Source organism: Arachis hypogaea, chromosome 13, assembly GCF_003086295.3.
Source record: "Arachis hypogaea cultivar Tifrunner chromosome 13, arahy.Tifrunner.gnm2.J5K5, whole genome shotgun sequence".
Classification (NCBI taxonomy): Eukaryota; Viridiplantae; Streptophyta; class Magnoliopsida; order Fabales; family Fabaceae; genus Arachis; species Arachis hypogaea.
Window position 1 is genome coordinate 108,803,216 of NC_092048.1, and position 13,282 is coordinate 108,816,497.

At 37.7% G+C, this 13,282-nt stretch overlaps 1 protein-coding gene across 1 annotated transcript; it reads right to left on the reverse strand.

Annotated features, from left to right (window-relative positions):
• Window positions 1-409: 409 nt before the first annotated feature.
• On the reverse strand, window positions 410-2,286 carry LOC140177667 (uncharacterized). The gene is made up of 3 exons (XM_072210816.1): window positions 2,029-2,286; window positions 1,579-1,923; window positions 410-496 (listed from the first exon to the last, which is right to left on the reverse strand). Exons 1-3 carry the CDS (start codon window positions 2,284-2,286, stop codon window positions 410-412), a joined length of 690 nt encoding a protein of 229 aa, XP_072066917.1.
• Between the last annotated feature and the right edge of the window lie 10,996 nt (window positions 2,287-13,282).

The following is a 13,282-nucleotide window of genomic DNA, read 5'->3' on the forward strand; positions in this document are numbered from 1 at the left end:
CTAATTGGCTTGCTTGTAGCTCAAGAAAGTGCATAATTCTAATGAAAACAAAAGAAAAAGACTAGTTAAAATAGGCTAGGATGACTTGTCATCATCTGGGTAGAGCTCTATAGGAGGGTATAAAAATTGGTACGCTATCCGATACCCTGTTGATACATCGTAGTTTTTTTACCTGTGGAAGGATCCATTGGAGTTTATTTTCATCTTCTTTTATTCTAATTGACAGAATCTATTGGTTTATTTAATTTGAAAAAAATTATTTTACCAACTATTAATTCCAGTCTTTATTATTGCCGAGCAGTTCTCTGACCTAAGTGACTATTTGGGCAGGATTAGCGGCACCCAAGAAAGTAGGGGACGAGAAAGGCTGGGACGGGGGAGTCGTGGATCAGTATAGACTTGGATGCTATTACCAGAGCTGACTTCTAGAAGATGTCTTTCTCAATGACTTTGCGGCATTCCAGAATACTACGCCAACCCCATGAAGGTAAAGTACCTGTCTCAGCATACATAATATCACAGTATCTGAAGTATTTACCTTTAAACATTTTAGCTAGTACAGAGTTTGGTTGTATGAGTAATCTCCAACATTGTTTACCTAGAAGAACCATATTCTAAGTTTTGAGATCTTTAAATCCCAAACCCCCTCCTTTCTTAGTCTTAACATCTTCTCCTAGCTCTCCAAGTCCATCTTTCTCTCTAACCCTCGCTGACCCTACTAAAACTTGGTTAGGATGTTGTGTATATCTTGAATTAGAGAGTGTGATAGCTTGAAACAGGAAAGCATATAGATGGATATAGCTTTACCCACTACTTTTATTAGGACATGTCTTCTCCCTGTTGATAGGAGCTTTTTCTTCTAACCCTCTGCATACTTGCGGACTTTATCTTTATATCCAAGAAAGCCACCTTTGGTGAAACTAAAGATAAAGTCCGTAAGCATGCAGAGGGTTGGAAGAAAAAGCTCTTATCAACAGGGAGAAGACATGTCCTAATCAAAGTAGTGGGTGAAGCTATCTCCATCTATAGAGTAAGAACCAGTAGTTATAACCTCCTTAATCCCCCCAATCCACCTCACATCAAATCTCAATCTCTCCATGATAAACTATAGAAACGACCATTCAACCCTATCCTAGGCTTTGTTCATATCGAGCTTTAAATCCATCTCTAGTTCATTACCTCTTTTCTTTGTCTTGAGGTAGTGCATACACTCATGGGGGACTAAAACATTATCTAAGATAAGCCCTCCCTTTAGGAAGGCACTCTCGTTAGGACTCACTAGAAAATTCATATTACCTTGCAAGCGATGAACTAGTAATTTCGAGATTATTTTGTAAACCATAGAAGAAAGACTTATTGATCTCACTTGAGTCATATCCATAGCATTCAGAACTTTTGGGATCAAGCATATCTATGTATGATTAAATAACTTCAGCATTCTTCCTCCCAAAAATAAACTTTTGATTGCCAAGAACACATCTCTCTCCACAATATCCAATAGTAGTGAAAGAACTTAGCCGTAAAACCATTGTCTCTAGGAGCACTCTGTGGGCGTACGTTAAATGTTGCTCTTCTAACCTCATCAACTCCTATTGGTTTCACCAATTTTCTATTCATTGCAGCTGTTACCTTTACCCCCAAATTATCAAATGCCTCAGTTGGATTTGCTGTGTGAGAAGCCATAAAAAGTGTCTTGTAGTAGTCTTCAGCCACCATTACAATTTCACTTCTTGACGTAACGATATTGCTATTGCTTTCCATAAGTTTCCAAATCTTGTTATTACTATTTCTCACTAGAGCATATTGGTGGAAAAAATCAGTGTTCCAATCTCCCAGCTGAAGCTGTCTGATCTTAGATTTATCCCTCCAATAGCTTTCTTCGTTCAAAAGAGCAGCTTCAAGTTCCTTTTCTAATGCAGATACCTATTCACCACTATGGGTTCCAGAGTTTCTAAGGGATTCTAGTCTATCTTAATTATCTTTAATTGATGTCTTCGAGATAGAGTTGGAAACTTGCTACCACTAAACATGTGAATATCTGTAGATTTTTAGCTTTTGTGCTAGAATAAACATTGGCGATATTTCTATTTGACTATTCCAAGCATCAATAATCATCTTTCTCACTTCTTCAATCCCACACCATCTCTTTTGAAACTTGAATCTCCTTTTGGATCTGTTAAGGGGAGGACATGTATCAAGAAATAGTTGAGCATGATCTGAACTTATTTCTTGTAGTCTAGTAACCATGGCGGAAGGGTATGGGGAGAACCATTCAACTGGTGCCATCATTCTATTTAGTCTTTCTTAAATAATCTCTTGCCCTCTTCTACGGTTTGACCATGTGAAAAGAGTCCCTATCATCCCAAGATCAATGAGATTATTTTCATTTATAAACTCATTGAACTCAGAGATGAATACGACTAATTTATGACTTCCTTCCTTCTTTTCGTGCTGCCTAGTAATTGTATTAAAATCACCCAAAGTCAAGACCCTTCCTTGGAACTGTTGAAGTATTTGGCCCAGCTCTTCAAATTGTCTTACTCGAGTGTGGTATAAGCAAATAAAATGCGTGCCAACGAGCCCTCATACCTCTGCTAAAACTGAATCTGTAATGTTTGCTGCAATATAAAATTCTCCCAAACTAAGCACTTCTACCCTTATGCCCTCCTTCTATGCTAATGCCATGCCCCAGCTGTACCTGTTGGGTCATGTAGAAACTAGACATTAAATCTGCATGATCTCAACTCCCTTTCTATTTGTCAAGATTGATTTTGATTTAACAAAAGAAACCAGTTTCAGGAGAGTGAGATCTACACATCCCTTTAAGGCTAAAAATTGTTAGGTGTCTCCCCAAACCCAAAAATTTCATGCTAAGATTCTCATTTCCCTTGGGGCACCATTTTTTAGCTAGTGCCCTCCACCTCAACATCATTCATTTGGATCTCACTAAGACATATTTTCTTCTTGTGCAGATCATTCTCCTTACCTCCACTCAGACCCCTCTTCGAGCCTGATGCCAGGGCATCTTGGCTAGTTTTACAAGCCATTTTTAGTTTATTTTAGGGTAGTTTTATGCATTTCTTAGGAAACAAGTAAGTATTTAGATGAGAATTTCATGCATGCCTTGATTCAATTAAACTTGATTGTTTGTGTGCTTTTCATAAGATTTTTATGCAAATTTTGCTTGATGATTGAATGATACAAATATCTTGTGAATTATAGCAAACTTTGATGCATTTTGTTTGGTTGATGATAGGTAAGAAGAAACAAAGAAAGGTGATAAACCACTATTTTATGGTTTATCTTATGCTTAATTGAGTAGTTTTTATCAACTCTTTACCCACTTATTCATAATATTTGCATGGTTTTATATTTTCCTTCCTGATTTTGTGCTATAATTGAAAACATGCTTCTCTGGCTTTAAATTACCAAATATTAATCCTCTCTTATTACCATTAGATGCCTTGATATGTGTGTTAAGTGTTTTTAGAGATTACAGGGTAGGAATGGCTCAGAGGATGGAAAGGAAGCATGCAAAAGTGGAAGGAATACAAGAAGTTGGAGAAATTGCTAAGTTGTCCAACCTGACCTCTTCGCACTCAAACGGCTATAACTTTAGCTACAGAGGCCCAAATGACGCGGTTTCAGTTGTGTTGGAAATCTAACGTCCGGAGTTTCGATTTGATATATAATATGTCATAGTTGCCCTGACACTAGGCAACGCGAATGTGTGCTCCACACGGACGCATTGCAGTGACGAAAAATCAGCGTGGCAGATTTCGCAACCAGCGATTTCTGGGGTATTTTTGTCCCAGTTTTCAGCCCAGAACACACAGATTAGAGGCTATAAAGGGGAGGAATACATCCATTCATCATCATGCTCTCATAATTCACTTCTTATGATTTAGAGGTAGTTTTGAGGGAGAGGTTCTCTCCTCTCTCTTTTAGGATTTAGAATTAGGATTTCTTTTGCTTTTAAGATTATCTCTTTTTATCAGGTTCAATATTTTTTTATTTATTTTATTTTCCAATTTAATTTATGAATTCCCATGTTAGAACTTATTTCTTTGAATTAATATATTTTGAGGTATTTTAGACTTATGATTGCTCTCTTTAATTTATGTTACTGTTGCTTCCCATCTAAAGGCATTTTTATTCCGGTAGATTTACTTTGTCCCTTTTTGGTCTTGGTTAAGAAATCAGTAACTCAGGAGTTATCAAACTCAAACATGATTGATAATTGTTATCTTTGCTAATTGAATTGAACTTCAATAATCCCAATCTTTCCTTAGGGATTAACTAGGATTTGAGGATCTAACTAATTAGTCACTTGACTTTCCTTTGCTCTAGCAAAGGTTAACTAAGTGGAATTAAGGTTCATTTTTCACATCATTGATAAGGATAACTAGGATAGGACTTCTAATTTCTCATACCTTGCCAAAAGTTTATTTTACAGTTATTTATTTACTTTACAGTCTTTTACTTATTTCAATTGCAATTTAAACTACTTGTTCCTCATCTTAAAAACCCCAATTTACAATCTCCATAACCAATAATAAGAACATACTTCCCTGTAGTTCCTTGAGAAGATGACCCGAGGTTTAAATACTTCGGTTATCAATTTATTTTGGGGTTTGTTACTTGTTACAACCAAAACGTTTGTACGAAGGGATTTCTGTTGGTTTAGAAACTATACCTACAATGCGACTAATTTTATAAAATTCTTTACTGGCAAAAATTCTAATGTCAAAATGGCGCCGTTGCTGGGAAATTACAAACGTGTGCCTTATTATTGGTTATTGTAAATATTTTTTTTACTTGTTTATTTGTCTTTATTTTTCTTTTTTTATTTCCATTAGCTACTATGAATCCTCACCCCTGTCGTTTTGAGCTTGTTCTAATATTGTTGAAAGGAGTGAAAGTTATAACAGGAACATGCATCAAGGTTGGAAGAATCAAAGATGGGAGGAGCCACAAGGATTTAATCAACCCTCTTGGCAACAACCCCCTCCAATGCACTATAACCAACAACCATTCTGTGATGCATACCAAAATGACGACTATAGTGGACCCCCTTGTAGTTACCAACAAGGCCCACCATATGATTATGAACTGCCTCCTCAACACAGCTTTGGACCACCATACTCACAAGCTCCCTACTAGCAGACATCATCACATGATTCTAACCCGTATCCACCACACCAACCACCTTATGAGCCATATGAACCATATATAGAACCACCCCAATTCCAACCCAATTACTCCCAAGAACCACCACCTCAATATTTGCCATCTCCATATCCATGAATCCAAGAGCACTATGATCCTACTTATGATAGCCGAGCGCAACAAGAATCAAGGGATCGTCTCACGGAAACATGTGCAAAACTTCAAGCAACCCTTCGCCAACTGGATCAAGTGATAAATCGATTACCTTCCCGACGTTCGGACACTCAAGGAACCCCCATGGCCTCATGTGGGCAATCTAATGAAGAAGGTAGCATGAAGGAGATATTAGAAACTCCGGTGGATAGTGAGCAGCACGATTTTATATTGAAACAATTGGAAGAAGCTACGCCTGCCATTGAGGAGGAAGAAGTGGTTGAAGACTTAGGAGATGCGGAACCTCCATGGGAAACTCAAGTTATAGAGCCTCCTTCAAAGACATTTGAAATTGATGTTGAGGAGGGTGTACAACCTCCAAGGCATATCATGGTTGAAAACTTTGAAGGAGATGATCAAGAGATGGATTCAATCATTGATGAAGACTTATCTACATTTGAATCCTCTCCCGTTGGACTAGACATGGAGATTAAAGAAGAAGAAGCACAACCTCCCATACCCTTAGTAAGCAATGAAGAAGAGATTGAATTGGAAGAAAGCTACCAAGAGGAAGAGGTTGATATTGAAGAAGTTTGCAAAGAGGCGGAAGTTGTCAAAAAGCACAAGGGAGTGGAGCTTGAAATCACTTTGCCAAAGTTATTGGAGACCCCTCCCCTAAGTTGCCATCATCCTTCACAACATTCAAGTGGGTAAAATTCATATCCCTTAGCTTTCTAATTCCACTTGAATATGGGCTACTGGAGACGGATGGTCAACTTAGAGCTCTTTGTGGCATTAAGAGTAAGAGGAAAATGGTCAGTGGTAAGAATTGTCCTGCAAGGTTCATTATGGTTGGAAGCTTTATGTTTAAACGCAAAGGTTGGTGTAAAGCTCAATTGAATGGGTCTAGGAAGCTGTTTGATAGCTGCAGTGAGAATTCAAATTACTTATCACCCGGCTGGAAAAATACAGATCCCGACAAAAATGGGTGTAAAAGCAAGATTTGGGATCCTGGAATCTGCTCTGACATTTGTCACCCCGGGAGCCTAAGAATCTGTTTGAAGCTTCTTAAGGGCTTTACATGCCTAGTTTAGGATCCCAGAGGATATTGGAATCACAAACATTGGTGGAGATTCCTGGATGAGTTCAAGCATAAGCCACTATAACAGGAAGCTCATCAAATGTCCAACTTAAGGACTTTAACTAAAAGTGCTAGGTGGGAGACAACCCACCATGGTATGATCGTTCCTTTTTCAATTTTATTTCGTTGTTTGTTTTTATTTTATTTTACTTTATTTTCATTGAACCTGGAATTATTTATTGCATCTACATTAGCATTGCATTCTGCATCCTGCATATAAAAAAAAAACGCACGCGACGCGGCAGCGTCGCTAACGCGTCCGCGTCACCAGTGCGTTTTGGAAGAAAAGAATTGAACAGAGAGTCATGCGAGAGCATGGCTGAAGGCGTGCCTTTGGCACAAATTGATCCACGCGACCGCATCGCTGACGCGTCCGCGTCATGTGGGAACTTTGGCCTCCTACGCGAACGCGTCACCCACGCGGGCGCGTGACATGAAAATCAACGTGAAAAGGGTACATAGCCGAAAGTTATGCTGGAGTGGTGCTGGACTGGTGCTGATCGCCCAGCCTTACCACGCGGACGCATGGCTCATGCGTCCGCGTCACATCCCTGTCATGACCACTCACGCGATCGCATCGACCACGCGACCGCGTCACCCTGATATTTGGTAATAATGCATTTTGAACTGAGAGTTGTGCGAGCGTGAGGCTGCCCTCGCACCAGTAGCACAAAATGCGTCACGCGTCCACGTGACCGACGCGACCTCGTCGATTAATTTAAGCGCAAGTCGCGCGACCGCATCCCCCACGCGTCCGCGTTGCTTGCGCCGCACAGCTTATCCAGATCAGCCAATTATCTTATCTTTTCTTCTCCAATCCTAATTTCTTCTATCTTTTCTTCTTTCTTCTTTCTTTCTTACTTTATTTCTTTCTCTTCTCATTCTTCTTATCTTTTATTTTATTTTATTTATTTGCATACTTTCATTTATTACATTTTTATTTTGTTTTCTAAATTTATTATTTTACTATTGGTGTTCAAATGTTCTTATTCAACTGTTATATCTTTTCTGGTATTATCTTAGTGCTTATGACTTGTTTTATTCTGATTGGGTAACATTATTTAAATCAATGCTAATCTTTTATGATACTTGTACTTCTCTTGCGTTGATATGAACTTATACTATCTTGCATTACCCACATTTTCCTCTCCTTTGTTGCAAATTTTGCAACACTAGTATGCCATGTGCTTATATTGTTTTCTCACGTACATGTTGAAGCTTCCATGTAAATGAGACCCTTTTCATTTGGCATTAACCCACCCATACTTCATTTGTTTTCTTATCTCTATTTCTGGGTTACTTTTCTTCCCTTTTTCTTTCAGGATGGCCACCCGAAAGGGAATCGGAAGACGTTTACATGGGGAGACAAACAAGTCCATCAGCACAATCCTTGGAGAAAAGCATCAGTTGGAGAGACCCGTCCACTTGTACATCTTAGCATGCACCGAGGACGGTGCAATCTTTAAGTGTGGGGAGGTCGATACCGATCTCCATGGGTTAGTATTTTCTTTTCAACACTATTGTTTTATTTTCTTTGTTTGTTCATTATTGCATTTGCATGTTTAATTGCATGTTTGTTTGATTTTATGCATTTAGCTACTGCTTGGTTGAGAAATAATAAGTTTCTTTTTAAAGACCCTATTTTTGAAAAATTTTCACTAATTTAAAAATCAAAATTTTTGTGTTAAACTTATCAGAAGTTGTATTTGGAACATGGTTTTTGAGTTAAAGAACACACAACCTGTGAGATTTTGAGCCTAATTACATGGTTACATTATTTAACCATAAATATTTTATTCTTGTGTATTTTCTTCCCTATGATTGTAATCTTTGCTTTGTTCCATTCTATATGTCCATTATTTAATGTATTTACATGCTTGCATATGATTGAGGCCATTATTTGATTTTAGCTCACTTATCCCAAATAAGCTTACCCTTTAAATTACCTTTGTTAGCCACTTTGAGCCTTTTTAATCCCCATTTGTTCTATATTTTACCACATCACTAGCCTTAAGCAGAAAAATAAATTAAATACCCCAATTGAATCTTTGGTTAGCTTAAGATAGAGATTGTGCATCAACTAAGTGTGGGGAAATTGTGGGAACATGGGTTAATAAGGGAATGCATCATGTTTTTGATTTATTTGAATATTGGGAATTTGGGAACCTACTCATGAAAAACCAAAATAGAAAAATAATGGAAAATCCATGTGCATTGATAAGTTATGTTTATTTCTCTACAAAAAAAAAAAGAAAAAATCCAAAAATATTCAATAAATAAGTAAATAAATAAGGGGAAAAAATTACCCCAATGCTAAGTTAATAAAAAGATCAATGCACATGTGATAAAAGTAAAGAAATATCAAAAATTTGGTACATGAGTATGGGAATCATACAAAAGTGGAAATTATGGGTAGTTAGGCATGAATTTAACAGTATATAGAGTATATGTATATTAGGTGAGAGCTTAGGTTAGTCAAAGATTCATATTATAGCTCACTTAGCAATACATGTACCCTTACCTTTACCTCAGCCCCATTACAACCCTGAAAAGACCTCATGATGTTTGCATTAGTATGCTAAATATTTGTTGATTAGTTAGATGAAGAACAAAGTTTAGAAAGCACGACTAGAGAAGAGTAGAGTGAATTAACCCTAGACACTTGAGAGATTAGAGTGCATATACACTACCAGTGAGGGTTCAATGCTTAATTCTATGTTCCCTGCTTTCATGAGCTATCTTCTTACAAGTTTACTTGTCTTTTATTGTATAATTTGAATTAGTGGAAATTGGTTTGTATTTGTCTTGGAGAACTTGTTTGCTTTTAACCAAGTAGGCAGAAACATTTTGCATATAGTTGCATTCATATAGATAGGTTGTATTTTATATTAATCTACCATTCATCTTCATCTTTATAGCTTCTCTTGAGCTTAGCATGAGGACATGCTAATGTTTAAGTGTGGGGAGGTTGATAAACCACTATTTTATGGTTTATCTTATGCTTAATTAAGTGGTTTTTATCAACTCTTTACCCACTTATTCATACTATTTGCATGGTTTTATATTTTCCTTCCTGATTTTGTGCTATGATTGAAAACATGCTTCTTTGGCCTTAAGTTCCCTATGTTTAATCCTCTCTTATTACCATTAGATGCCTTGATATGTGTGTTAAGTGATTTCAGAGATTACAGGGCAGGAATGGCTCAGAGGATGGAAAGGAAGCATGCAAAAGTGGAAGGAATACAAGAAGTTGGAAAAATTGCTAAGCTGTCCAGCCTGACCTCTTCGCACTCAAACGGCTATAACTTTAGCTACAGAGGTCCAAATGACACGGTTTCAGTTGCGTTGGGAAGCTAACGTCTAGGGATTCGATTTGATATATAATATGCCATAGTTTCTCTGATGCTAGACAACGCGAATGCGTGCTCCACGCGGACGCGTCGCAGTGACAAAAAACCAGCGTGGCAGATTTCGCAACCAGCGATTTCTGGGGTATTTCTGACCCATTTTTCAGCCCAGAACACACAGATTAGAGGCTATAAAGTGGGAGAATGCATCCATTCATCATCATGCTCTCATAATTCACTTCTCATGATTTAGAGGTAGTTTTGAGGGAGAGGTTCTCTCCTCTCTCTTTTAGGATTTAGAATTAGGATTTCTTTTGCTTTTAGGATTATCTCTTTTTATCAGGTTCAATATTCCTTTTATTTATTTTATTTTTCCAATTTAATTTATGAATTCCCATGTTAGAACTTATTTCTTTGAATTAATATATTTTGAGGTATTACAGACTTATGATTGCTCTCTTTAATTTATGTTACTATTGCTTCCCATCTAAAGGCATTTTTATTCCGGTAGATTTACTTTTTCCTATTTTGGTCTTGGTTAAGAAATCAGTAACTCATGAGTTATCAAACTCAAACATGATTGATAATTATTATCTTTGCTAATTGAATTGAACTTCAATAATCCCAATCTTTCCTTAGGGATTAACTAGGATTTAAGGATCTAACTAATTAGTCACTTGACTTTCCCTTGCTCTAGCAAAGGTTAACTAAGTGGAATTAAGGTTCAATTTTCATCATCATTGATAAGGATAACTAGGATAGGACTTCTAATTTCTCATACCTTGCCAAAAGTTTATTTTACAGTTATTTATTTACTTTACAGTCTTTTACTTATTTCAATTGCAATTTAAACTACTTGTTTCTCATCTTAAAAACCCCAATTTACAATCTCCATAACCAATAATAAGAACATACTTCCCTGCAGTTCTTTAAGAAGATGACCCGAGGTTTAAATACTTCGGTTATCAATTTATTTAGGGGTTTGTTACTTGTGACAACCAAAACGTTTGTACGAAGGGATTTCTGTTGGTTTAGAAATTATACCTACAACGCGACTGTTTTTATAAAATTCTTTACTGGCAAAAATCCTAACGTCAGAAGGGTAGAGAAGAAGCAGAGCAAGCAATGTTGATGGCCAAGAGAGGTTCAAGGTGCCATAGTTGGAATCATAGTTGGACTCCAACTATACCGCAACTATGCTCTTGATAGCCTGACGGGGTCTTCTTCAAACAAGAATAACTTGAGCTACAGAGCTCCAAATGAAGTGATTCTAAAGGCATTGAAATGTAAGAATCAAGAGCTTTCCAACCATATATGGCACTACATGGTGAACACTAAATTTGAAGGAGAAAACTTACCCCAAAGTGCAAAGATGAACATACTATCAACTTGTAGTAAGGCCAGCTGACCTCGTCACCTTCCATGGAGTACAAGTCGAGCTGTAGAGCTCCAAATGACACGTTTCCAATGGCATTGAAGTGCTTGAAATGCATTTCAAACGTTGCACACCAACGTTAGTGACCCTGTCCCCTTCAAAGGAGCATAACTTGAGTTACAGATATTCAATTGAAGTGCTTCTAATTGGGTTAGAAAGCTGATATTCCGAGCTTTCCAACCATGTATAATAGTCTATAATGGAGCACGAAATTGGAAACATTGATGAAATGGAAAAGAGACCAACGATGGAGCCAAAGTTGGTGCTCCAACGTTGCCTCAAACGTCATGCTTAAAAGAGGTGCAAAATTGGAGCCAAAGTTGGACTCCAACTATGCCTCAAACAATAAGCAAGAAGGCAATGCTTGAGCCCAAAGTTGGACCTCAAACGCTACGTCAAACGTTGGCCAAGAAAGGTGCAAATTTGGAGCCAAAGTTGGACTCCAACTTTGCCTCCAACTTCAATTCAAGAGACCATAGTTGGAGCCAAAGTTGGACTCCAACTATGGGTCCAACGTTGAGGTAGAGAAGGTTCCAACATTGGAGGCAACGTTGGGTCCAACGTTACCTCCAACGTGCTCGAAAAATTTCAAGGTTTGGAGTTGGAAAATCGTGAAGTGACGCGTACGCGTGGGTCACGCGTACGCGTGGATGAGTAATTTTGCCAAATCTACGCGCATTCGTAGGTGACGCGTACGCGTGGATGAGTAATTTTGCCAATCCACGCGCACGCGTGGGCGACGTGTACGCGTGGATATACGAACGTTGGACTCCAACGTTGAGTCAAACTATGCTGGCTGCTCCCAGAAATTTTCTTTTTAAAGTAACGTTTGAGTCAAACGTTTGATCACCAACGTTCTCACCAACTTCAATACAAAATAGCACCCATGCAGGTATGAATGTTTGCTAGCCAACGTCCTCATCAACGTCACTAAAGGCCACTCCCAACTAGCTTCAACAAAGGCCAAGGCCCACATCCAAGTACTTGAAGATCCATTTTGAAGATGAGAAGTAGAGTATAAATAGAAGAATTCTTGAAAACCCTCGGGAGGCCTTGAGGGGGGCTCTGGGAGTTCAAAACTCTGTTATTTCTCTTCTGCACTTTTCTCTTTTTAGTTTTATGTACTTTCTTTTCTTTTACTTTCTAGCTAGGCTCTATTTTCCTGTACTCTTCTTCTTTGTAATTTGAATTGAGCTATGAAAAACTAACCTCTTTCATTGGGTTAGAGAGCTCTGTTGTAATTTAATGGATCAATACTAGTGTTCATTTTTCTTTCTCTATCTTTTCTCTTGATCTGCTTAGAAAGAATTCGTTATTCATTTAATTATTCAATTGTCATGGGAAAGAAATTGAATGTAACTGGGTTCTGTGATAGGATTGGAAGAGAAATCACAGAATCATGCTTGAATTCTTTCTCACATTAGGATTAGGTTGGGGTTTGGATGGATATCGTGACATGTATTCCTACCAACACTTTGATCTATGAATGTGTGTGGTATAATCAGTGACCATATATCATCTCTTTCCATGAGCACTTAAATCAAAGAATTGGGCAATTGTTCATGCTTAGAGAGAGTGGATTGCCAAGGAATTAGGATCGAATCACCTAAGATTGCCAAGGAGATCAATGAATGCTTTGATTAAGGAAGAGATGAAAATGAACTTGATCCGGAGAATTATAACATCTCTTGACCCCAATAAGCTTTCCCATTTCTGATCTACCCATTCTTTTACATTCTGCCCATTAATTTGATGCTCAATTTTCCCATTCCCATTTAATTTCTTGCAATTTAATTTCTACTCTTTACATCTTGCAATTTACATTCCGCCATTTACATTCTTTGCAAATTACTTTTCCCGCCATTTGATTTCCTGCATATACAACTACAAATTTGATTCAGTTCAACTAGAATATTCCTCTAATTAAAGTTGATCAACAATCAATCCCTGTGGGATTCGACCTCACTCTATTGTGAGTTTTTACTTGACGACAATCCGGGCACTTGCTGGTGGAAATTTGTTGAGAGACATGTTTCG